The sequence below is a fragment of the Orbicella franksi genome, chromosome 3 (assembly GCF_964199315.1).
Source record: "Orbicella franksi chromosome 3, jaOrbFran1.1, whole genome shotgun sequence".
In the NCBI taxonomy this organism is placed as follows: Eukaryota; Metazoa; Cnidaria; class Anthozoa; order Scleractinia; family Merulinidae; genus Orbicella; species Orbicella franksi.
This window is the reverse complement of record NC_138147.1, coordinates 5,642,912-5,668,403: the sequence shown is the minus strand read 5'-3', so window position 1 is coordinate 5,668,403 and position 25,492 is coordinate 5,642,912. Positions and strand designations below refer to the sequence as shown.

At 37.0% G+C, this 25,492-nt stretch overlaps 4 protein-coding genes across 5 annotated transcripts; 1 reads left to right on the top strand and 3 right to left on the bottom strand.

The window, feature by feature from the left end:
• Nucleotides 1–321: 321 nt before the first annotated feature.
• Nucleotides 322–8,755, bottom strand: LOC145480887 (uncharacterized). Its single transcript, XM_081459225.1, has 11 exons — nt 8,502–8,755; nt 8,198–8,233; nt 7,991–8,026; nt 6,502–6,627; nt 5,628–5,735; nt 4,291–4,416; nt 3,693–3,737; nt 3,245–3,298; nt 2,605–2,649; nt 2,060–2,216; nt 322–1,763 (listed from the first exon to the last, which is right to left on the bottom strand). The coding sequence occupies exons 1-10, from the start codon at nt 8,653–8,655 to the stop codon at nt 2,086–2,088; spliced, it is 861 nt and encodes a 286-aa protein (XP_081315351.1). The 5' UTR covers nt 8,656–8,755; the 3' UTR covers nt 322–1,763; nt 2,060–2,085.
• On the top strand, nt 8,710–12,036 carry LOC145480885 (metallophosphoesterase MPPED2-like). Its single transcript, XM_081459222.1, has 4 exons — nt 8,710–9,425; nt 10,455–10,570; nt 11,108–11,218; nt 11,921–12,036. The coding sequence occupies exons 1-4, from the start codon at nt 8,710–8,712 to the stop codon at nt 12,034–12,036; spliced, it is 1,059 nt and encodes a 352-aa protein (XP_081315348.1).
• On the bottom strand, nt 12,034–20,685 carry LOC145480873 (biotin--protein ligase-like). Of its 2 annotated transcripts, none has more exons than XM_081459209.1 (9): nt 20,463–20,685; nt 19,571–20,026; nt 18,694–18,983; nt 17,194–17,459; nt 16,088–16,164; nt 15,595–15,755; nt 14,629–14,743; nt 13,737–13,950; nt 12,034–13,163 (listed from the first exon to the last, which is right to left on the bottom strand). In XM_081459209.1, exons 1-9 carry the CDS (start codon nt 20,599–20,601, stop codon nt 12,989–12,991), a joined length of 1,893 nt encoding a protein of 630 aa, XP_081315335.1. In that variant the 5' UTR covers nt 20,602–20,685; the 3' UTR covers nt 12,034–12,988. The 2 variants fall into 2 exon arrangements, with proteins under 2 accessions (XP_081315335.1, XP_081315334.1); XM_081459208.1 differs by having other exon boundaries at nt 12,035–13,163; nt 18,694–18,986; nt 20,463–20,684.
• Nucleotides 20,686–20,833: 148 nt separating this feature from the next.
• LOC145480893 (uncharacterized) lies at nt 20,834–23,605 on the bottom strand. The gene is made up of 4 exons (XM_081459231.1): nt 23,397–23,605; nt 22,319–22,373; nt 21,774–21,831; nt 20,834–21,226 (listed from the first exon to the last, which is right to left on the bottom strand). Exons 1-4 carry the CDS (start codon nt 23,517–23,519, stop codon nt 21,049–21,051), a joined length of 414 nt encoding a protein of 137 aa, XP_081315357.1. The 5' UTR covers nt 23,520–23,605; the 3' UTR covers nt 20,834–21,048.
• Nucleotides 23,606–25,492: the final 1,887 nt, after the last annotated feature.

Below are 25,492 nucleotides of genomic sequence, written 5' to 3'. Positions count from 1 at the left end.
AATCCCTGATTTATTCCCGTGAGACGAAGAGCATCCCGGTCTATGGATCCACAGCTACTTTGACAATGTTATGACGAAATTCATGATCAATAACAGGACAGACAAATGAAAAACTGACGTTAATTTGTCGACTTGAAGTGCAACAGGTCCATGATCCTACGCGTACCCCGCTCCAACGGACGAAAGGCACCCAAGTACCGCCCTGACAGTCTACGCTGTGTTCATTCAGTAGCAGAAAATGCTTGCCTTGTCTTGCGCATGCAAGACCACGGCACAATAGTTTTATACTCAAGAAGATTTCCCAGACAGTGAACAAAACAATGAAGAAAATTGTTTGCTTTATTTATTTTACTAGGTTCCCCCCTCGATCTTAACGCAACAGTAAAATCCATCTTTTCTCTACGATGAACTGATATATTCAGTCAGTTTTCACTGACTTGACGATAACAGCTTCAAGAAGCCAAAACGCTGAAAAAAAGATTTCCCTACATCGGTTAATACAAAATGTAGTATTAAAATATTTTCCAGAAAACTAGATGGCTTTATAACACCTTATAGAAAATACCCCCAAATTACTTTGTTACATCGATTAAAATCTAAAAGTACAAAATCAACGCTTGGACGACGTTTTCATGTTGAAATCTTGCCAACATCATTTTCCCAGTGAGAAAAGTCACTGTGGATTGAGTTATTTGATTATAGATATCTCCAATTCATTCCTACTTTATTTATTAATTGAAAATATTTATAGAGGATCTCCGTGGGGTTTGGTCAAAATCCGAACTATCAGCAGAGAAATGACGCGGTTTTTTTTAACTCTTTTAACTGATTGGCGAGATCTGTCACATCTGAGATCTGCAAAATTTACTGTTAGCCGAGAATTGGGCTGAAGCTTTAACTGAAAGCTGGGAAACTAACCAACCCCCATTCAGACCCTCGTGGAACCTGTTTACACTACCCCAGAGGAATTTAAAAACCCAACAATCACCGATTTTGAATTTATGTTTGAAGAAAACGCGTTGAGGGAAATCACATGATTATCGTGACGTCATCGTTTTCGAAAAGCTCCGTTTTCAAAATGTTTTCCGTCCACACTAAAACACAAAGTCAGCGTTTTCAATTTCCTCGGGTTTGCAGAGCGTTTTCGAAAAGTTCCGTTTTCGTGACGGATTAGTGTGGACGGTAGACCTAACCGTAGAAATAAACCTGCGTTTTCATATTTCTCCGGCTTAGTGTGGACGCTGCCTTAACCACACTATTCGTTGCACTGCAACCCTTGACTCGCAAATATTTGAAGCATCGTCCAGCACTGAATTTTGTATTTTTGTTCAAGAACGGTTAAATTATCAAACCTATAACAACTGGTTATTGAAAATCTAGACTTGAAAAGTCATTTGAACTAAAAAAAAATTGGAAATACACGTCTAACAATATATCATAATTTAAAACAGCGAATTTCAATCTAGAAACAAAATACAAGTTTCGTAAATAGAATGACGCTCCGAACTGACAAATCGTTCATTATAAAATAAAAAAAAACACTATGACCCAAAATCACAGATTCTGGAATAATAAAAGCATACACTAAGGAAGAATGTTAAGCAAATTTTTTCAAGCCTTCCGCTGAATATGAACCAGTCCTATACTGTGGCTTTTGTCATTCAGTAGTAACAAGAGGAAACTTTGCGAAGATGAGAAGTTACAGTGATAATACTGTGTCTGTATTCAATATTCAAGTCATGAAGGTAAACAGGAAATTTGTCCTGCAAAAGAAAAACAGCAAAACAGAGGTCAGACTTCTACAGAGCTATTCAACATCTAGATTTTTCCCACTGGTTATGGAATATTTTTTACAACACTTCTTTGAAGATCTTATCATAATGAATGAATTTAAGTAATAAATAGACACCAAATGAGAAATTATGATAATCCAACTTTAGAAGTTAATGATTAACTCTATTTCAAAAACACTAACTAGTGGTTGGTCAACCAATAGATAGCACTATCCAGCATTTAAAAGAACCAAGCCTAATTGGACTGAACAATAAAATTCACTTACAGAATGTTCTAAAGCTGATCATCATGTCATTGTCCTCCTGGTTGAACAGGTGGTACAGGCACTTCCCCAGGGGGTCCTGCCATTCCCTGTTCCCCCTGGGGGCCTGTTTCTCCTGGGGGTCCCCGTTCTCCCTGGGGTCCGGCAGGCCCTTGAGGTCCTAAGAATAAATTCTAAATTAGCAATAATTAATAACTTTGTTTTGAAAAAATTCTACTCAATAGCTAATTGTTAATGACCAACAAACATTTTGGCAATAAACTGTTGTCAGAGCGACCCTTTGGGCCGCGACAATTACCAGCTGCTGTTTGGGAAAGGAGCCTGCACTCCTTTCCTGAAGGAAAAAAAAAGTTTGAAGGGAGAAAAAAAAAATCTCTTATGGGGGAAGAACATAAACCATACTCGAGAGAGCCGTGGAAATTGAGCCTATCCTTTAGGTAATGCCAACAAACTTTAAAAAAGTATGTCTAATGGAAAGGAGGAGGTTGTGAATAACATAATTAAAGGGGAAGCTTTCTTGGGCAAGAATCAAGCATTGTTCTCGTTACCAGTCTCTCCATTTGCTCCATCCTGTCCTCTCTCGCCTGGAGGTCCTTAAATGAAATAAATTGAAAAGAAAAATAAAATAACAAGGATCAAATCTGGAAACACTGACAGTGAAATAATAGACAGTCACATTTCTGGACTTTAAGCCACAACCCCCTGGGGGTATTGGGCAGGAAGAAAAACACAGTCCAGTATAAAAGCATCACAACTTAAAAGTTCCTGTTTTGCTTAAGATACAGCAATAAAAGTAGGCACGCACTAGCACACATGTTACAGGGACACAAGGCGGTGGCTAGCTCCTTCGTGTGTATGCATAGGATACATTTTGTAGGGACGGTACAAGCTGGTGCACACAAAACAGATATTGGTTTATTACTATAATGTTGTAGCAAGGACAGTTTTGAAGAGCAGTGCACAAAATGCTACATTGAAAATTAAGGTCACTTTGTCCCCTGCATCATGACACAAAATTCAAGCCAGTTTAATTTCATGTAACGTGCTGTGGGGACAAAAGTTCGTCCCTGCAACATAAAGTTTTGTAAAAATGAGCAAGTCACATAAGGGAAACTGTTGCTGTAAGATGTCCCTACTTCATGTAACATGTCCCCTAGTGTGTGCGAACCTAAATATTCAAGAACATACCTTGAGGTCCCTGTGGACCCTGGCTTCCCTGTGGTCCTTCTGGACCAGTTTCACCTGTGAAAAATACATCAGCTCCCAATCAGAATTGTGCTTTTCTTTGGGATTTTTTCTATTATGTGTTCATGGCACTTTTACTAAACATTTTTGGTTGTGTAATTAATCTCTCATTACCCACAACAAAAAATAAAGTAAAGGTGCTACTGGAAAAAGCTGCTGCTGTCAAGGGAGAAAACTTCACTTCTGAAAGAAATTTGAAAGTACTTTTGCCATGGAGTCTGTTTGTACTACTAAATGAACTAGGTATTTTCTCTAAAACTGTTGGATTATATTTATGAAAATTCCAGAAACATTCAGTAGATTTTCTTGCAGATACGCCGTATTCCTGCTGTTACAATGTAGGTATTTATAAGGCACATGGCTTGTCAACAAGTTTTGACATAGTACTTACCCCTCTCCCCCTGGGGACCAGTTGGGCCAGCTGGGCCTGTCTGACCTGGTCAAAGAACATTATAAATTTACATCATTCAGCATTTAGCATTTCTGGCAGTACAAGCATTTGATTGCCTGGGTTGTCCCATTCAAAAAATTAGGCTGGGACAAGAAAATGATATGTACCAAGTAAAATGAAGTTAATTATTATTAATGAAAATATTAAGCTAAGAACCTTGTCACATTTCTGTTCAAACATTGTCTGATCAAAAATAAACGTACCAACCTATCCCACAGAAGACCTTGGGTAAGAAGTCTATATGATCCTTGAAGCTATTTTAGAAAGAACCTTTTTGTTTTAATCTTTTATTCAGTATTTTATCAAACATCAATTTAGGTAACATTTAGTAATTCGTTGTTACATTTTTAAAAAACAAAAGAAATTAATTATATCACATTTATTTAATATAAGGAGGTTTTAAAAAAAGAAATTTACATGTAACTTCAAGTTAACAATTTGTTAAGTGTTCCAGTTTAACATAATGAGAATTTATAAAATTAAGTTTAATTTCAGACTTTTTACAAAAGACATGTTGACACACATCATGATCAGGTACCTTTTTCACCCAGGTCCCCTTTGGGCCCTTTTTCACCCTGAGGGCCTTTTCCTCCAGTGGCTCCTGTTTCTCCTTTCTCACCTGGGAGCCCTTGAGGGCCTGTCTCACCATTTATGCCAGGTGCACCTAAAATCAAATCCCAAAATGTCCCAGGGGACATGTTAACCATCATCACATGATGACCTCTTGGTAGGGAACATCACTTCTTAATTCCATCTATGTGGATAGGTACAGATTTTCTGAGACTAGGCTAATGCTTATAAATTGCTGTCAAAGGTTAAAAGGCAGCCATTACAATCATGTCCCATGGAGATTTCTGGATTTCTGGATGTCTGTGTAGTGGCCACAGTAACAAGGGCACATGTATATGGTTTATTTTGCCATGTGGTCCATGCTTTTAGACTCTTGGCAAGATGTTGGTGGGTGTTGGCAAAAAACAATATTCATCCAGGTAATGGAAGTCTTGGTGACGTGTCAAGAGGAAGACAAGGTGCTTTAATGAGCTTATCAGCCCTGTTCCTGTCGTTAGCATTCTATGAGCTTATCGGCCCTCTTCCATTAAAAAAAAAAAAAACCACCAAGTGCTTTCCACAGTGTTCTACTTAGTAACCTTAGTAACAATTATTACTAGTGTGCTTAGATTCATGGCAAATCTAGGATGTTTTGATACTGGGTTTGTTTTGCATTTACACACTAGTAGGTATATCTGAAATTAAAAAAGTGCTGGTTTGTTTGTGTCCTTGGAGATTTTTAATCTGAACTTAAAAACAAGAACATTGTATCTGAATAGTGCAAAATCTACAATGTGTTTAAGTGTAAACAATCCTGAATGAATAATTTTATGTTTTCTGCCTCCCTTGGTAACCATTTGCTTATGAATGTATGGTCAGGAGAATGTCAAACCAACAAAAGTATCTGGAACAAAAGTTTACGGCTTCCACCCGTTTGACTTTCACCTAATGTGACTACCTCCTCCTCCTGGGTCTCTAAGATTGGAATGTCCCTAGATTATTGATGTGTGTACTGTCATTTATTTATGTGTGTTACAGTTCTCATACTTGATCATAAAGCACATTTTTTGGCACCAAACAGACTAATCTGGTAACACTTTTTAACATCTCAACCAGGCCTTAGTTTACATTTTTCAATTGATTCTGATCAATATTATTAGGGGATGTTAAGATTATTAAGTCAAAAAGTAAATAACATATTGTTACATGTATTTTAAGGCTTAAGAGTCAATGATTCATATTAAAATTTCATTCTTTAAAGATGTTAAAATCTTTATTTATATATTAGCTATTATTAAAATTTACATTTTTAAATGACAGAAGTACCTTGTAACCCATCAGCACCCGGTTCCCCATTTTTGCCTGGTTCCCCTGTGTCTCCTTTTATCCCAGGGCTACCAGGCAGACCTCTTTCACCATTTTTGCCAGGTATACCTAATATGGACGTGCAACAAATATCCAGTACAACATTCATAAACAATTAGCCATTTTTTAGCTTATTTCAACCAAACCTACAGGCTCCTTAGTGGTCATAAACATGCAAGGAAAGTCTGTCTGATGGAATAGCTAGGACTAAGGATTTTTCGGTCACATCAGTGGATTTTATTTAAGGAAAGAAACATTTTTGGTTTTTCACTTGAGATGTTATGGTAGACAATGAAGGGCAACTGAGAAAGGCCCTTTAGCTAAACTAAATTTTATGACTGAGCCAACTTGCCTGAGTGGCAACCTGAGAAATCTTTTTTCTTTGATCCCTGCTGGTCATCAAGGAAACTTAGAAAGACACAGGTCTAAATCTGTAATAGATTATTCCAGTGAATTTTTCAACTATTTACTGCAGATACTAATAAATGCCTGATATAAGAGTGGCAGTTTTGATTTATATTTATCAGAACAGTGGCTTGGATATCTGTATCATGGTGGCGATATGATTTATCCATTGAAATGGATTCTGCTCCTGCTTTGAATTCTGCAATCTCAAATTTATCCTGATGATTGTCCCCTCCCCATCCCAACCTCATTCCCAGGGCCTCCCTTCTTCCTGCCAAAGAAGAGAGACCCTGGGAATGTGGTTGTCCCCACTCCTCAACTGTTTTCAACATGGTAAGATATTGTTTTATTTATAAGCAGTATTAGGAACCTTTTTATGGTTTAGACATTGATTTTTAAAGTTTTACAAATTATTTATTAGTGCATTTACCTTGCTTCCCTTCATCCCCCTGGGGTCCTTTTATCCCCTGGGGGCCTTGTATCCCTGGGATTCCCTGGTCACCTTTCTCACCCGGATTTCCTTGAGGACCCATTGGGCCTCCTTTCCCAGGTACACCTGCATAACGGTTCCACTGGATCATCAGTGTCAAGTTTTGCAATAATCTAACATTTTAAACTCAGAATTAAGCAAAGTATAAGTCGATTTTAGTATTGTGCTGTAAATTGTAAGTTTTGTAACATAAGTATTCTGTGATTGTGATGTAATATATACAGAATCCATGGAAAAAAAAAAAAAATAATAATAATAATAATTTAACATTTTAAGTACAGTTGAACCCAGCTATTTTGAACTCTCAGGGGAAACGAAAAATAGTTTGAAATAGTGGTAGTTTGAAATAAGAGATAGAAAGTGACTGAAGGGCAAGTCCCGGAAGAGAGATGTTTTGAGTTCGAAATAACGGGGAATTCGAAATAAGGGATCCAACTGTATTCTTATTGGCTAATTTCATATTATTATGGGTTTAGCTCTGCAGAATACAGCACAGTTTAAATGGACTCTGGGAGGCATAGGTAAAGTGAGAAAATTAGTCAAATTAAAATTAGTATTTTACCATAATTATAATTTATAACAATATTTAATAATTTTAACTTGATCCTTTAAATAAAGAAAATATATCCATGATAATGAAAACATTTAAATTTAATGAAAAATATTTAAATTTTAGTTTAAAGTGAATTACAATAATTGAAAATATTGGGCAGTGAAAAGTGCTTTATGATGCTTTATTGAAACACCTGACTTAGTCAGTTCTGTAATATTAATTCATTTCGATCTACATGTAAGCCGTGTCAATATTTAGCCAAGTTTTACAAACATATATCAAACATCATTATTCAAAAAAGCCTTATATCCTTGTAAATTAATATTCCACCTTGATTAGTTTCTGTGGCAATGTTTAGTCCATTCAAAATATAATAGTCATTTAATTAAACAGAACGCGTTCCAAAGACGCAACGGCAGTGCCACGTCAACAGAAATTCGTGACAAAAAGAATTATTACGACGCTTACATGTGTAGTGTCTCTCAAGGCTTAGTCTAAAAATTATAATCGTGAATGCTGATAAATTTTAAAAAGAAACCAGGTAAAAACTATTTGCTGCATATTCTAATATCCAATTGTATCAAAAGGGTATCATATCATTTCGATTCATTTTCAGCGATGCCCTCGAACGTGACATGTCACGACATAAGCTTCATCATATGGGCAGTCGATTGCGTCCAGTCCATTTCAAACCAACAAACTTAGATCAAATTATTACAGCCTTTTGCCTACTGACGAACGACGAACAAAAATGAAAACGTTACCATATATCCCGAAACAAAAAATTCGATATGGCTATGTCAACATTGTTAAAAGGAAAGAGCTCTTGTATATATCAACTGCACAAACAAAAGGAGAGAAATTGGAATTGCTTACCAGCTACTCCGTTCTCGCCTTGCGGACCGGCTGGACCTGAAATAAGTGAAACAGAAGAGTAAAACCAATTTCTTCGTTAACGCATTTAAGCACCTAAACCCTTATTAATGAATGCTAAGTAATCTTGGGTATCTTATTCAACTTAACGTCTGTGTATATTGGAGCTACATGTACCATTAGAAGCGGTAAGCATGCATGACTTATTACCTCTTTCGCCTGTTTTTCCAGGAGGACCCTCGCATCCTAAGAAAACATAAAGACACATAAACAGTTATTTCAAAGAAGGTGGAACCAAGATATTTGGAGGTATGTTTGATCCGCACGTTTTGGATTAAAAAATGTACGCTTAGAGATTAATCACAGGATTTTTGACCTTTCCTGGCCATGAATTGAGCCAAGATCGATATATTTACTACGGGTATTGAGAAAGAATCTACAATTAAGTTAACTCGTCAAATTTCACACAGTTTAGAAGTACTCTAAGTATCTAAAACATCAATCAGAAATTTACCTTTTATCGGAATAAGTCCATAAAGCATGGCGAAGTTCATTGCCATAGATGAAGTGGCGATTAAAAATATGAGAAGCTGAAATACGGAGAATCCTCCAGCAGCGGGAGCCGTTCCTTTGGTTTGGACCTCCTTGATTCCTTTCCTCCCGGTCATAATGCGTCAATATCACAATCAGATGATATTTGTTTTAGAGGAAACGAAATATAGATGGAATCGATATGTACACGGGTTCTTCAGAAAAAGCAGAAATGTGGAGATGAGCAGAGAAAGTACTTTGACCGAGTGGTACGGAGATCTGGGACCGAAATAGTGCAAAGTAGTTTTTATTCTCCCTCGGTCAAGACTGGACGCCTGCTGAAAAAGTTAATTGCTGACAACAAGAGTTTTGAAACTATTGACACGATGAGAAAACTTTTGGCAATGAAGAAGAGTAAGCAAGCTACAAATGTCACTACAGAATCTGTTGTTGAAAATTATGCGAGTCGCCCGACCACTGCTTGGAATCTGCTCGAATCATCACAGGTTGTTAAGTCATTGAAACCAAATGATGCTGCACAACCCAAACCGGCGGGGCACACAAGATTTGTCTGTATCTCAGACACGCACAATAGGACGGATAAAATGGAACATGTTATTCCTGATGGCGACATCTTGATCCACGCAGGAGACTTTACAAGCTTTGGATCGCGAGATCAAGTAATCCATTTTAACAATTTTTTAAGCACTCTAAATCATCCATACAAAGTTGTGATCGCCGGAAATCATGACATTTCGTTTGATCTCAAGAATTATGATTCCTTATGGTCAAATTTTTCAAGGACGCGAGAAGATCCCGTGGAAATTCGTCAAACGCTCACCAACTGCATTTATTTAGAAGACGAAGAGGTGACTTTGCTTGGATTTCGAATTTTTGGCTCTCCCTGGTAAGGGACAGGTGCACTCACATGTACATGTAGCCTACTTGGCGGTGGAGTTGTAGAAATGCTGATCTTATGAATGTTTTGAATCTCAGGTTTTTTTGACTTACATAAAGGCAATGTTATAATCAGACTGTTAGCCTCCTATGCAGACATTCTTTTGGCTAATATTCCACACAAGCCAAAAATGGGCACATTGGAGGCCGATACCGTAAATCCTCGAATTAGCACCCAGGGTGCTTATTTCAAATTCAGAAGACACGGGGTGCTTATTCGAGGGGGACACTTAATTGAAGGGGAGGCACTTATTTATTTTTTCCCAAATCATGGCCTAACATGATCATTTTTTTAATACATCATCTGCACGTTAGCAACAACATAAGCTGTTTATCGACATAAAAAGCTGATACATGTACTTAGGTTTAAATTGCAGTGCCATTAGTTCTTAACGTGTTCAACATGCTGACTTAATGTGTTCACAAACTGAAACAATGTACAAATCTAATACTCTGTCACATAGTATTAGATCTTTTGTTGTCTCATTACTCGTCTACAAAATGGGAGGAGGGGAGGGGGGTCGCTTATTCGAGGGGGGTCGCTTATGTTAAATTTCGGCCGATAGGAGGGACGCTTATTTGAAGGGGGCACTAATTCGAGGATTTATGATAATTGTTTTTTTAAGTTGAATAATATTTACTACACAGATACATTCACCCCTGACCCTGTATTATTCTCTATTTTTGCTTCTGGCAATTCTAATAACATTAGCCAGGACTGGGCTAGAAGCCTGATAATAGCTAACCCAGGATTAGCGAGAATTTTATTTCAGTGTTGTAACTTTTTGATGCGGTTTTCTGTTTATAGATACTGTTTTCTCCTTCAGTTTTGAACTTGAATAAGCTCAAACTACACAAAACATAAGCAGTAAAAAACATTTTTGTACAAGAACACTTCGGTTGCCTTTCAATCCTGGGTTAGCATTAACTGGCTTTTGAACAATCCAGCTCAGTATTTGTCTTGATGATCTTTTTCCAGGACACCAGAGTTTTGTGAATGGGGCTTCATGAAAACTCGTGGCGAGCCAATACAAGAAATATGGAACAAAATTCCAGATGGAACTGACATTCTTATAACCCACGGACCACCTCTAGGTAGAAGAAATATAGCTGATCACCACTTTGAATTAGTTCTAATAATCACCAATTTACAAATTCAATAGCTGACCACTAATAGGTAAATTATTGGGCATAATCATAGACACACACGACAAAGTTAGTAGTTTTCAAATTGCTCTTTTTTGTGCAAAAATGTAGGACTATGAAACTTGCTAGAACTATGCAGTTCAGGTTGAGAAACTACTAGTGACGTGAAAGTCAAAAGACATCAATCATTCAATCAATCGATCAATCAATCAATCAATCAATCAATCAATCAAAAACTTTATTACTGTGTGAAAAGCATAGGGCAAACAAATAAATCCAGCATGGAAAAATTGCAGAGCTCTCTGCTGTATACCATTGTCTAGTATTTTATTATGCACCTTTTAGATACAAGATCACCTAATACTTTCTAGCTGAGCAACAGAGCAGGAGTCTTTCAGCTATTTGGGTTGGATAGTAGCAGTTTGACACTGAGTTCTAAATTTCAGTTTGTAGAATTTCAAAATTTCCATTGATATTGTTTTTCAGGTCACGGAGATCGTACCATTTCAAATGTAAGAGCTGGATGCCTTAATCTTTTGCACACTGTACAGTCCCGTGTTAAGCCTAAGTACCATGTTTTTGGACACATCCATGAAGGTAGGTATACATATCCATGTATATAAGCTGGATCATTATAACTAAACATTCTTCTTTAGTAAATTATTACCTTCTATGATAGGCACTTAATGCATTGCTAATGCATACAGCCTATCATGCGAGGTCTATTATATTGCAAGTTCACAAAGTGATCAGTTCCCACTTGCCTTGATAGCTTAGTTGGTAAAGAACTGCATTGTAACCACGGTACATGTACGTACACTGGAATTGCAGAGGTCATGGGTTAGAAACTCGTTCAAGCCTGAATTTTTTCAGGTGTTCTTCTTTGAACTGCTTAAGTTGCCTAGTACATATATATGTAACTGTGATCATGGTCTGTCATGTATTAAATAGAGTGGAACCTCGATTTAACGAACCTCTATATAATCAAGTTCTTGGTATAACAAATGATTTTCCTGGCCCCAGTAATAGTAAAATATATGGAAAAGAACAATACGACAAAGCCTTGATACATCAAAGCCTTGAACATATTTTGCCAGTCCCTTGGCCCTGTTCTATATCGAGGTTCCACTGTACAAGGAAAATGTTGCAGCCTGGGCAAGTGTAAAATAATATTCTTTTCTACATTTGGTTGAGCTGAGCTAAACACAACAATCACAATATGTAGAACATTACCATCATTCTATCTCCTTTATTTTTGAATTACTTTATTACTCAGCATATGTGCATTGTCTCTTTCAGGATATGGAATAACTACTGATGGAGTTACGACATTTGTTAATGCCTCATCAGTTACAATCCAGTACAAGCCTTCTCACCCACCAATAGTCTTTGACCTTCCAAACAAAGAAACCTGAACAAACTACAAAATAATTTGAACAGCAATGTTTTCTGATTGTAATTTTCACAATAATAACATACTGAAAAGAAATTCAAAGTAGCTGTAGAACTTACATTTATGATCTTTGTGAATCTTAAAAAATTTAATCACACTTAATTTGAACTAGCTGTTGGCCCAGATCATATTTTTGGGTTACAGGAGTTGTCACAACAGAAATGTATTAAGTTTTAAATTACCTGAAAATTGAAGGCCGAATAATTTATTTTCCAACTAAAGGAGGAAATATGCCAATAATGGTTATGACTGGTGAGGAATGAGCTGGTTTACAAATAATTAACTCCTCAAAAAAAATGTAGGCTCTGAGTCTTATGATGGTGTGCCATCCATAATGCATTAAAATTCTAAGAACACAGCGTTTGCTTCCATTAATGGACACTTAGTCATAAACATTATCTGTATTCCTTATTTATTACCTGTATGGCGTGGTACACACTTTGAAATTGGTGACACCGAAAAAAAGGTCAAGGTTTACAATCATTACTCTGCCTTTGGAATTTTGAACTTGTAATATCAACACTGGCAGTATTTTAGAAGATCAAAACCAGTCAATTTCCATCAATAATAAGGTTTGTTTAAACAATCACATGACACACTACCCTACACAAATTCAAACAATGCTACATTAAATGATGTATATTTTTCATTGATACTGTAATTTTATTTTAATTTTTAAAGATTTTTGAAATCTGCATGAATTTGTTCCCTAATGGGCGTAATTATTATTTTATTTAAATTTACCGGTATGAACAAAACTCTTTTTAAAATTTTATGTACAAAAGATTTGCAACTTCACAGCAAATGCAAACTTTGAGATGAATACTGCATATGAGTGAGAGTGTATGGCAACCTTAAAACCTTTGCTGTTCGTCAATTCAAAAGATAATATTTGCAAAATAGTTCAAACACTGCTAGCTCTTTTTCATGGCAATGAGATTTCGCAGCATATCAAAGCTGTTTCCATCTGGTTGTACAGATAATGATTCACCAGATGTTGTTTCCACCAATAGAAAACCAAAGTCATCAAGCCCTTTAATTGTAACTTCCTCCATCTTATCATTCACTGACAGGTTCACTTTCACATTACTAGAAAGAAATTGAAATTGATTTATCAAACTCTTCAAATAAATGTATATGATAGCTTCTATATCTGACCTTTTGGTACCTAATGAAAAGTAATAAAAGCTTAATAATCAATAATGGATAGTAATGCTAGTTCCAAACTAATGTATGTACAATCACAGTTTAAACCTGCATGTTCTCCAAAATAGAGTCTAACTTGTGTTGAGATCAGGCTATGTAAATGCACGCATTTCCAATTCCCTCTCTCTTACAAGTCTATTCACTCAATGTGTGGTTTGAGGAAATATAGCTATTCCATACCCACCATCAGGGTTTTGAAAGGTGATGTTTTTAAAGGAAAGTATGAGGCATGAAAGGGTTTCAAAGCAAAAAAAAAGAAAAACATTCTGAGCAACACAACACTGGTGAAAACAACAACACCCACTACTATTTCTTGATGCTATGCACTTTGAGATCAGTACATTCATAGTAGAATAGTCTACTAGTAAAAAGTGATACTCTAAAAAAGTCATTATAATAGAAAGTACACTGGTCAATGAAATATCAAGAGCAATAAATATTTATTTTGAAACAAACCTGTGGAGCCATCGGTTATAGTACTTTTTCAGAAATAAATCTGAACCATTTTCTTGAAAGTCATCAATAAGTTCCTCCACTTTGTTGATTGTTCTTGCCAATGTCTCCTCGATAGTTAGTGGCTGCAAGCTCGTCTTGTGATCTTTGTTGTATTGTGCAATGATCTCATTGATGCTGATGGTAGGCTCTTTGTTGGTTATGTTTATTCCCATTCCTGGCCAAAAAGAATATTTTTTTAAGCCAAAGTTTACTTGAGATGTAACCCTTGACTGTAGGAACAATATCATTTATCCTTATATTACTGTGAGAATGCTGTGCTGTAAGTTACTGTCAAACCTGCTAATTTGACCCAGTCAAATCTTGATCTTGGAAGTCACTCATTAAACATTCAACTTTCTACACTATCCCAACAGTGTAAATCTCATTCAGTTGAAGTTTCAAATCTTTGACTCAAAAGATCAAAGCAACATCAGATCAGTAAAAGCATTCATTTGGTCATTATTTGGACACGATGCTTCAGCTACACCTGTAGTTTGACTGGAGAAACATCTCATTCAGTCTTCAAAATGTAATTTTTGTTAACTTAATGCAACTTCAGATCTGGAAATTTACATGTAGCATCACAGCACTCCCTAACAACCCCACCATTACAGCAATACAAATTTAAAAGATGCCGCAATCATACCTTTATTGTATTTATTATATAGATGTAACAATTTATACATTTATATATTATTGAACACTTCTAACTTGGTGCTGCAAGTAGATAATACGGTTATATTATAAATGTATTAATTTTACATTGTTTTGAGTGTCAATAAAATTTAACTTACATATCATAACAAACTCGGCACTGAAAGTAAAAGTTGTATGCTGACACAAAAATACTTGCCTATGACTGCACTAAGTGTGCCACTTGTGGCTGACGAGGTCACAATAACACCTCCAATCTTTATCTTCTGGCCAAAATATATGTCATTTGGCCACTTGAGACACACATCAATATCCTACAACAAACAGGTCAAATGATTTATAATTTTCACAGAAAAAATTTCTAGACTGAAGTAAGTTGTAATATATTGTTTTGAATTATAAAGCTAACAACATTCTTTTGGTAAAAATTAAAAAACCAACAACAACAACTAGAAAAAACCACACAACATAATGCTAGTTATGATGAGATTTAAGTCACAAAATTATAGCATGTATTTAAAAGATTAAAAATACTGGTAGCCAAATGAATAATAAAAGAATTTACTTAGTATACTAAAATACCAAAAGTAATAGTCAGAATACATCAATCAGGCTTGGGATCTAACCGTTTGCTGGCAATTTTGACTCGTAATTCTACCAACTCAAATTTGTTTACTCTTAGTCTTAGAACTGCTTTTGAATGTTGTAAAAAGGTGCACATTACTGTCATAAGGAGTGAGGTTTTCTGCTTATATTGTTTGGCCTTCTGAGTTTGAATAATCTCAAACTACACAAACATAAGCAGTGAAAAACATTTTTATACAGGAAATATTTATACTTTGGCTAACTTTTAATCCACGGTTAGCATTAACCGGCTCAGCTCCGTACAACCCAGCTCTGACTACAGTAATTTAAACTGGTTTGAGACCACAATCCAATCGAAAAGCCAGTAGCGGCTTAAATTAATAAAAAACATGTGACCTTGGTGAGCTCAAAACTTGAGCCCACAATATGGTCACGTAATACTGGGTCATGCGTATGCACCCGTGAACAATACTGCTAGCCATTTTTACCATGAGAAAAGCAATTCACAGGTTTCTATGAGTATGGGGCTCCACTTGGAGCTCCACTATAATTTTAATTAAAATAAATTTAAAATCATTACTTCATATCCTGGCTGGGATCTGACTGCCTCCACAGCTGCCAAGGAGGCGATGTGCTGTAAGTAGGGCGGTCGTTGACCAAGATTGGAAGCAAAGGGAATCCTCACATGAAGAGAGAACATCATACAACCAGCAGGAGACAGCCAGATATTTCCACCTCGACCTACAATTCAATAAATTATTGCAAACTAACTTCATAATTAGTATATTATTTACTTAAAAAATCTATTATATTTACCAAAAATCTAACCTAACTTAACATCTCATTTAATTTGTTTCTCCAAGACTGACCCTGTGATCAAATTCTCAAGCATTCCTGAGAAAGTTAATGTCAAACCTCATAAAAATACTTGAAGCATCACTGTGCTATTTTGTTTTGAACTAAATGAAATGTCTATAGTACAAACCATTAACAATAATACTATTATAAAACCTTAAAATTAAATGGACTTTTTTGTTGCCATGTAAAACTACAAATCCAACTGGCTTACTTACCTTGACCTTTCATTTGCTGCCCAGCAACGACTACAATGCCCAAATCTTCTGGGATATTTCTTGTAAATGTATAATTCCTGGAATAAGATATTAATTAAAACGGCATATGGAATTATTTGATATATCATGTAAACATCACTGTATGTACTGTAAGTACTCATTAAAAATTGCTTTTAAGTACCAAAGACAGTGGTTTCATTAAGGGCCGGGCACCGAACAAATTGAGTAGCTGTGCAGATAATTTTTATCTTCCTGGTGTGACCATCTAGAGGAAAGTTTCCTTATAAAGAAGTTCAGTTCAAAAAGTTTTGCCCGCCTGTAAAAACCAGTTGTCCTCCCACTGAAAACATTAATGAGACCCCTGCTTTACCATGAAATTCCACAAATATTAATATGTACATTTGGATATCAAGCATGTACTTGCCTTTCCTAATAACTGCAAAATTCTGATTATAAACCTGATAATAAGCCTTCCCAGTTACAAGCCCATCAAAAAACTATTGCAGTTATAAGCTACCTGGATATAAGAACTCCTCTACCTTTTCTTGTTTCATTAACCAGTAGAGTGTGGAACAATATATTTACTTACTATCTTGTCAAATATCATTAAGGCAACTGCCTATTGTTTTAATTGTACTTGTAAAATGTTGTCAACTTTATCCAGCATCAAGGGGTTTTATTTTTGTACTTCCAGTATTTGGCACTACGAGGAATCTCCAGATAATGAATTCTGTTCAACAGTCTTTTTATACTGTTGGATGCTGGTTTCATCAGCTCATTTCAAAATATTTTTTATGCTGCTCATAATCTTGGATATAACCCTACCCAACCCCCATATGGCCACACAAAACTGTTATGAAGTTGTATAAGCCCACGGTCTAGGGCTTATAACCAGAATTTTACCAGATAATAACACAGACTGGATTGACGAAAGGCAAGCTTTTGAGACTTGTACAAGGCCTTGACCACTGGAAGAGCATGACCTATAACTTCTACCTCCAACCTCAATGCTGACTAAGATGATCGATGACTATGACACTAGTGATTCATATTGTCTCCTATTTCTTCATCTGATTCCTGATTTAGCTAAATTGATAGATACTAACCCATCAAAAACTGTTTGAGTCGATGTTATCACATCACTGTATAACACCACATGACCCAACACTTTGGTTAGCAAGTTATCCTGGTATTTCTTCCAGTCAAATGAAACTGCTTTGATGTTGTCTTCTCTGGTAACAACTGGCAATGTCCTTTCTGTAGCCTTTGGAATAGTTTCTCCATTTGGCACAAAATGCAAAGACAGATCCTTTCCAGAACAAATATCTGCATCCAGTGATGTTCTCAGAGAGTGAAAGAACTTCTCTTTATCCTTCAGAGAGCAAAAGTGATAATTTCACAGTTACTGTGGTTAAATTTTCCCTTCAAGACAGGTCACTATAACATTACTATGGAAATACAGAAGCTAAAAACCTGGCCAGATTGACATTCACTTGCTAAGAATAATTGAAAAGACCCCACCTGTCCAAGCATCTTGCTGTTAGGAGTCACTAAATACCAGTCCCAAGGGTGTCTAATCAGTAGTTACTACCTTAAGAAAGAGTAAAGAAAAAGCAGGAAAAATAGAAATAAGGTGTACAGTCAGATAGTTTTCAAAAAACCACAGGATCAAGTTTGCAAATGCTGTAATTTCTCTAGATCTGTCAGTAAAGATCAGTATACACATTTAGTCCATAAAAATAATAATGCAAAGCACAAACTAAAACCATAAATTTTTGTTGTACACATTAATGCAGGGTTTGTACCCTTTTTCAAAAAAAAATTTCCAGGACTTTTCCAGGACTTTTCCAGGACTCAGATTGATTTTTCCAGGACTCTAAAATTCACTTTAACCCTTTCACTTCCAAGATCTTAATGTTAATTCTCCTTACTGTCTGCCATACATTTCATATTTTTTTACTTGAGTTTAACAGATTTCCAGAACTTTCCAGGACCAGTAGCCCTTTTCCAGGACTTTCCAGTCCTGGAAAATGCCACATTAAAATTCCAGGACTTTCCAGGTTTTCCAGGACCCATACGAACCCTGTAATGTTGACTTAAAATATTGATAAATCCTTTACTGCAAGAGAACCCAGAGGTAAGAGGGTCCAATATTTTTTCAATCCTACATTTCGCCTCCATTTTTTGCTCAATGCTGCAAACCAACTCCACCCAGAATATTTATGCTGCTCCCACCTGGTGAGAGTTGCACTTCTCCACATAACATCCATAACATGTCACTGATTCTCCATTTTTCATCCTATATCCCACAATTGATTTTAAAACTATCTGGCATCACATCTATCAAAATGAGCAAATCCCACTCCCACCAAAATATTTTTATCCTGCATCCCACCATTAAAAGTCCCGTCATCCTGTATCACACCTTCATTTTTACTCTCATCCTATGTTGAGCCCTCGTGTAAAATTGAAAAAAGGAGCAACTTTCAATTCTGAATACTCGGCAATGCCCTTGGATTTCCTCCACAGATGTAAACTCAGAACCATACCTACCTGACTCTAGCTCTAAATTTAGAAGTGCAAGGGTTCAATCAGTAGATACTTACTAATTTGTTTGCAAGAAGAAAAACTGGCATCAGTTCTGGAACTTCACGTGGCAGACAGTTCATTCCTAAGAGTTGCAAGATCTGTGATAATGAGCTTATCCTGGCGTCATCTGACTGTCTCAAAAGATCTAAGGTTTGTGCATGTAATTCGTCATCATGTATTCTTATGTTGTCTGTGAATGACTCTAAATGAACAAGACTGAACACAGCACTTCCAAGACCTTCAGAGATCTGAACAATTACAGGTTTCCTTGATGATTCTTCTTCGGCAACAACTGTTGTTTTGGCTCCTGCTGAAAACAAAAATAAAACAAAAGGGTCACATTCAACCATTTTCAGCTTGTGAAAGGTTCTATTACATTAGGAGGCAAGATATAAGAGATTGTCACATTCTGACACAAAACCTGCACCTTGTTACTGCTGTTAGAAATATAATTTATGTTTCCATTGAATGCCTGCTACAAGTGTGAGCATGTTGTACATTTCAATCCTGACTTGACTATCAAAAAGAGTCTTAAAATGTGTGGTGAGATTATACTGGTCACGTACATTAAGAAATTTATCTCTCCTCAAGAATGATTGTGCTCTTTGATAGGGATGTTCAGTCATTGACTTGTCTTGTATACCTTTGCTATGACAACTATGTAAGGAAGGGTCCACAATTCTATGTACTGTTTGAAAGTGTTTGTGACATGTGAGGAGAATGTAACGAATGTATGTATAATTTAGTAAAATTTTTGTTGTTTTTGTTATTGTTTTGTCCTGACAAGGAAGGTCAGTAATTCTAATGGTAAACTCATGATCCTCCTTGAGTATTCCTTATCACATTCTGCAAATTACAGTAAATCACATTCAGTCTACACTTAATATCAGTTACCTTCAAAATAATAGGGTTCACAAAGTGCCAAGAATTTTTTTGAGTCTCCATAAGGTAGTTCTAGATGATTCACTTTAACAGAAGCAATAAAAGGCTTAAACTGTTCATGCCATGACTTCTTGATCACATGACACGTAAATGGACTACACAAACCAAAAATCTGACCTCCACCTCTAAGGTACTCAAAAAATGCTTGTTGAACTTTTGATGATACAGGATCATTGTTCCCAAGAACTAAGAGAGCCGTATTCTCAATCCATGGATGAGAAGTGACCTGCTGTTCATAAAGTCTGTAGATAACATAACTATGCAAATTTAGAACTTGTGCTAGTGCCTGCTTCACAACACTGAACTTCTTGTTGTCACTGTCTTTCATTCCAGTGTAAATAAGGACATTTGGAGGCTTTGAAGAGGGAGTAGCCGATGTTTGGGTGACATGGCCAGTGGGCTTTGATGCTGAGGAAATATAGTGAGACATATTTCATGTAAAATGAAAATTTAAACATACTGTAAAGTAACAAACTAAAAAGTCAAACATCATTATCTAGGAATGGTAATTCAGATGTGGATGTTGTTTGTTTGTTTGTTTGCAGCACCTAATGGATGGGATCAGTCTAAAGTGTAAGATTGTAAGATTGAGAGTAGTGTCTATCCCAAAAGTTCCCTAACAATAATTAATTATTTTTCAGGTTTCCACTCCCTCCCCCCCCCCCCCCTTCCCTCTCCCCTCTCCCCTTCCAAAGAAAATTAATTTTACCAATAACTTTGGTCAGTTTTCCACTCTTATGGGCTCAGAGATGAGAAACAGGAGATCGCCAACTTTGCCTTGTCTATACATGTAAGTATCATACACTCATCTTTAAGCTTTTGAGCTTTTGAGTTTGTTACTCACATTTTCCGTCACTTGATGAAAGCCACCGACACTGCTCAGCTTTGTTTGAAGCCGTGATTCTAGCACACGATGAGGTCGATCTCAGAAAAAGGTTTGTAACAGCATAACCAGATAACCATCCAGCACCTAATAAAGGCATTTAGGCGAAAGAAGAACGCTCACACGAGTACATGACAGACGAACAACAACCAGTTCAGGAACACGGAAAGGAATCGGCGCGGGCGCGTTTACGCGAAAGCAATTGCTGCTTCATGTAGTGGTCATCGACTGTAGCTTAAACTTTTTCGCGCCAACTTGAGCCCTGCAGTCTCCCTTCTTCGTAGGAAGAAGAGAGGTTGAGTTTTGTGGGGTTTGTGGCGAGTCAACAATTACTTCTACCTCTGGGTCTTATATACTTCAAAATATTCGGGCGTTATTTTTAATTTACGCACTTTTCTTTATTCACATCAGATGTCTACATGCTTTTCAAGCCTCAACACGAAAGGGATTCTCTTCCTCTCACATACCAGGGGTCGGGAAGGATTTCCGTGTCAAATTAAAAATAGAAACCCAACAGTCTTCTCTATCGCTTAGTGAACCTATAGCCTTAAGTTCGGTATTCTTTTCGTTTCAATGTATTGGTTAATTTCGAAGAAGCGGTCATTAGACGTAACAGGTAATTCATGACTATCTTCTCCTCTTCTTCTTTGTCTTCTTCTTGCCTTGTGGTCGCGGCTCCCAGGGCTGACTTGCAATTTGAACAAAGCTGTTCGTCGTAGTCGTATCTGTTGGTTTTGAGAAGCAAATAAATTTGATCAATTCTATCGTAAAATTACCGTACCTTTAAATTAAATTAGTGTAGATCGGTTTAGAGATGACGAGTCTATGGCCAGTCATAAAACGTTACGAGGAGAGAAAAAGCGCAATATCAAACGTAGGATTAGAATTTTCCAGAGCGTATCCAATAAATTAAGAAAAAGCGGGCATTAGCAGTTAACGCGACAGCTTTTAGGACGCAGGAGTGCTATTCCCACCCCCTGCCCCCTTTCTTTCCGCTCAACGGAAATAATAATAATATATAAGAAAACCAGAAAGATGGGCGGACATTCAATTTCCCGGTTATCTTTATCTGCTTATACTTCTGCTTTGGTTTTCAAGCCGTTTTGATCCTGTTCCTAAAGTAAACCAGGCCTCACATAGCATCGTTCATGTGTATAGATACTATTTGTTTCTTTCTCCTGCAGCTGGTTTAATAATTTTTAAAATGTTAAACTGGATATGAAGAAGGAAAGCGCCGGGAAAAAGAGCATCATTATTATCCTGTTAACTTACTGTGTTATCATCGTAGCTTCACAATCCGACCCATCCTCCGCCAGAAATTGACATTCATCTATTACGGGGTAAAGGTAACAGGTAAATACATGTAAAACAGTAATAAAATAATACAACCTTCATCAGCTGGGTCATGGGTCGTGAGGGTGGCCGATATTAATTTATAGATATATACTCGGACGTGATCTTTATTTCATACACGTTAAGAAAAACTATCAGTAGGTGCAAAACAAAACTACAGATCATTCTGGGTTTCCCTAGCATGTAGTGGCTGATTGCTGCTCAAGGCAGATTGCGAATCCACCACAATTTAATGATAACATACGGATATGTTGCTAGTAGCTAAGCTTATGGTTATAGTTTTTGTTACTGAGTACTACTAAAGGCTCGGCTTTTGTTCATGTAGCCAGGACAATCTCTAACTGGGTTCAGTATATTTTATCTCGATGCCCGAAAGCCTAAAATTGGATTTTTGAAGCATCCAAAAGACCATGAGCCCCTAGACTTGAATTGAGTCCACTCCCATTTATACGAATGGCACTAACCTGAACTTGTGTCATCACCATAGTTACTCTGGGGGACAACATGCGATGTCGATGCCTGTAACAGAACATTAATTGATTCGATAATTGGTGAAGCTAAAGAATCCGATCCTATCAATGCGTCGGCAAACGCGTCGGTCGACAGTCGCCGACTGACCGACTGTCTACCAACCCGTTAGCCGACGCGTTGTCGGGATCGGCTTTTTACCTTTGCGTCGGCCGACGCGTTGGCCGTCGCATCGGTGAATAGAATAATTCGGCAGATGTAATAAATTTTACATTTCTTCCAGAATGTTATTATCTTCCGCGACATGCACTTGTAGTGCCTAGTTTATCGACTCGTGGCATAATAATTTGTATGTCCAGAACCAGTCTGCTGAACCGATTGTTCCACAGAGTTAGCTTTGGGAATATCTGAGTCTCTTTAGAGATTTCAGCTGCTGTCAATCAAACGGTTGAAGGTGCAACGTAAATCCCACGGTGCGATGAAGTTAACAATAGCGCCCTAATTTAAGGCGGGCCGCACTTATTCACAGAAAGCCAAGTTGAAAAAAAGTTCAAAGCATGGCTAAATTTCATTTATAGTAGAATATAAGGCCCCGTCCACACTATGCTGGAGAAATTTGAAATCTTAATTTTATTTCTACGGTTGAGGTCCAACGTCCACACTAATCCCTCCCGAAAACGGAAATTTTCGAAAACGCTCTTCAAAGACCTCAAACCGAAGGAATTAAAAATACCTTTGCCTTAGTTTGAACGGAAATATTTTGATATCGGAGCTTTTAGAAAACGATGGCATCGGTGATAATCATGTTATTTTCTTCTCCAAGTTTTCCTCGAACACAAATCTAAAATAACCGTTGATTTTTAAATTTTCAAATTTCTCCGGCGCTGCGATAGCTTGATGCCTCTGCTTGGCAAGGGTGCACCTGCAACTGAAGCAATGCTAGTATACTATATGGTGGAAAAGAAAGAGTCTCCTCAACTAGGTAACAGAGGGAAGAAAGTGGTCACTGCAATATGCAAAGTTATTGGAAGCAACTCGCCACCAATGATACGAACTAAGATGTGACTTAATTACCTCCGAAGAAGAATGTTCATCGTGAAGACCAAAAACTTGAGCGAATTCTTGCTGCTGTTCAGAAAGGATTCTATGCACATTACTCCTCAGTTGTTCGAGTTCTCCGTCTATTCTTTGACGCATGAGGTTGTCTTATGAAACAGGAAGAAAAGAAAAAAACCTGATTGACTCAGAGTACGTTCACTTTGAAAATCTTTCCGAAGTTTTTGTTCGTCGAATCTTTCCCACGAGAGCAGTTTCTGACAAAATAGAATGAACACGTGGTAGAAATCAAATAGCGCTAAACTTTTTATAAGAAATCTGAGGGCAATGGGAATTTGGCTGTGTAGTTGGATTCTCATCTGCGATCTTTTCGGGAAAAAAAAAATGAGATGTCCAAAAGCTAAGACAAAACTTAACAAAGCCAGTGAGGCATTTAATCACAATACTTCTTTTTTGACCGAAAAGACGGCTTTATATTCTTATAAGTTTATTTCTCTTTTTTTTTTTTTGACTACTCGGCACGAAAAAATGCTCGAACAACATTTTCGATGTTTTCTGGAAGATTAACTTAATAACTGATTTCAATTTTATGACTGGTTAATAAAGCAACGGAGAATAGATTCGGCTGCGTTTTCAAGAGGCTTTACCAAAAATGGAAAATGGCACGTTTGACCCAAATGATTAATTGCTAGGGAATAAAAAACTGATTTTTTAAATTATTATTTAGTGAATATTACGTACCAAGATGTCGGAACACTGCCGCAGCAGCAGCTGAATCATCTGAAGAGCTTGCTACTGACATGGCTTCTTCTGCAACTGGGTTCATGTGCCTCATGGATTCTCTGTTCTCAGTACCTTTAGCCATTTCCGCGTAGCTGATGAAAAATGGTAACACAGTGTTAAAAGCTCTACCAAGTGACGAGGGCTTTATTGAGCGTTTTATTTCTTTCCAAGGCCTTTTGAGGTTGAGGGTACGAGGGAAAGCTTGTTTCATATTATATAAGTCAGTTACGGAACATTAAAAAAAATAGAGAGGAATAATTAATGTCATGTTGTTGATATCATATGGCTGGCATTCGTGACCGGTAGAGCGGTTTTCAATTGAGTTTGGAAAGTAATCAAGCAGTTACTTTGGTTTTGGTATGGTTGAGTAGCCTAATTGGTAGGTAATTTGTTTGGCTTTATTGTTAATGCTTTATAGAGAGAGAGCGAGAGATAATTCGAAACCACCACGTTTTCTTCTCAAAACTGTAACAGTAAGAATGCCGTAAAAAATACCGCTTTCCGCTAGCAGGCAGGAAGACCGCAAAATTCCAAACTTTTTAATAATAAACCAGTTCAAACTTCGTTATCACATTACGGGCTTTGTTTGTCAAAAAAGAAAAAACTTTGCACCTCGAGCACAATGAACATGATTACGGCATAGCACATACCGTATAAAATGATCATGCAACATTGCACCTTCACAAAAGTAGTAGCATAATTATGCACAGTATCGTTTGGTCTAAAAAAAAGACGTAACGAAGTAAACAAACAACTTAAAACCATCGGTAACGCTCAAATCGACAGAAATGACAGTCGTGAGGCGTTTGCCCAGAAAACTCCCCCAACTTTGAAACTTCACAACTCTGATTTGGAGTTATTAACTGTTTACTTAAACAGCAATAATTCAAACAAGTAAAGAAGTTGCCTGAAAACTAAATCAAGTACTTTTGTGTCCACGAAGAAGAGAAACGAAACTAACTCATATTAATAAAAATATTTTTTCTGGAGCAATGTAAATCTCGCCTATAGTGCCTTCGTCATCGGTTCCTTGAGTGGGTAGGGTTGCCGTCGCCTTGCAATAAGATTATTGACAGCAGAATAGTCGGGAAGCTAGAAACTTCTGTTTCCCGGGGACTTGTTCTCTTAGGGAACATGTTGCGGATTCATTCAAAAACCGTATTCTTTTCTACTTTAGCCAACCGGGAAAATAAATGGTAGTCTCCACCACGTATATACCTCTGTTTTAGTTTTGTTTTCAGCCTATTTCATTCACTGAAAAATGCTTGTGATGCTGGACTGCTTCCGCGGGACACCGTCAATACACTCAGGCGAGATCTGCCCAACTCTTA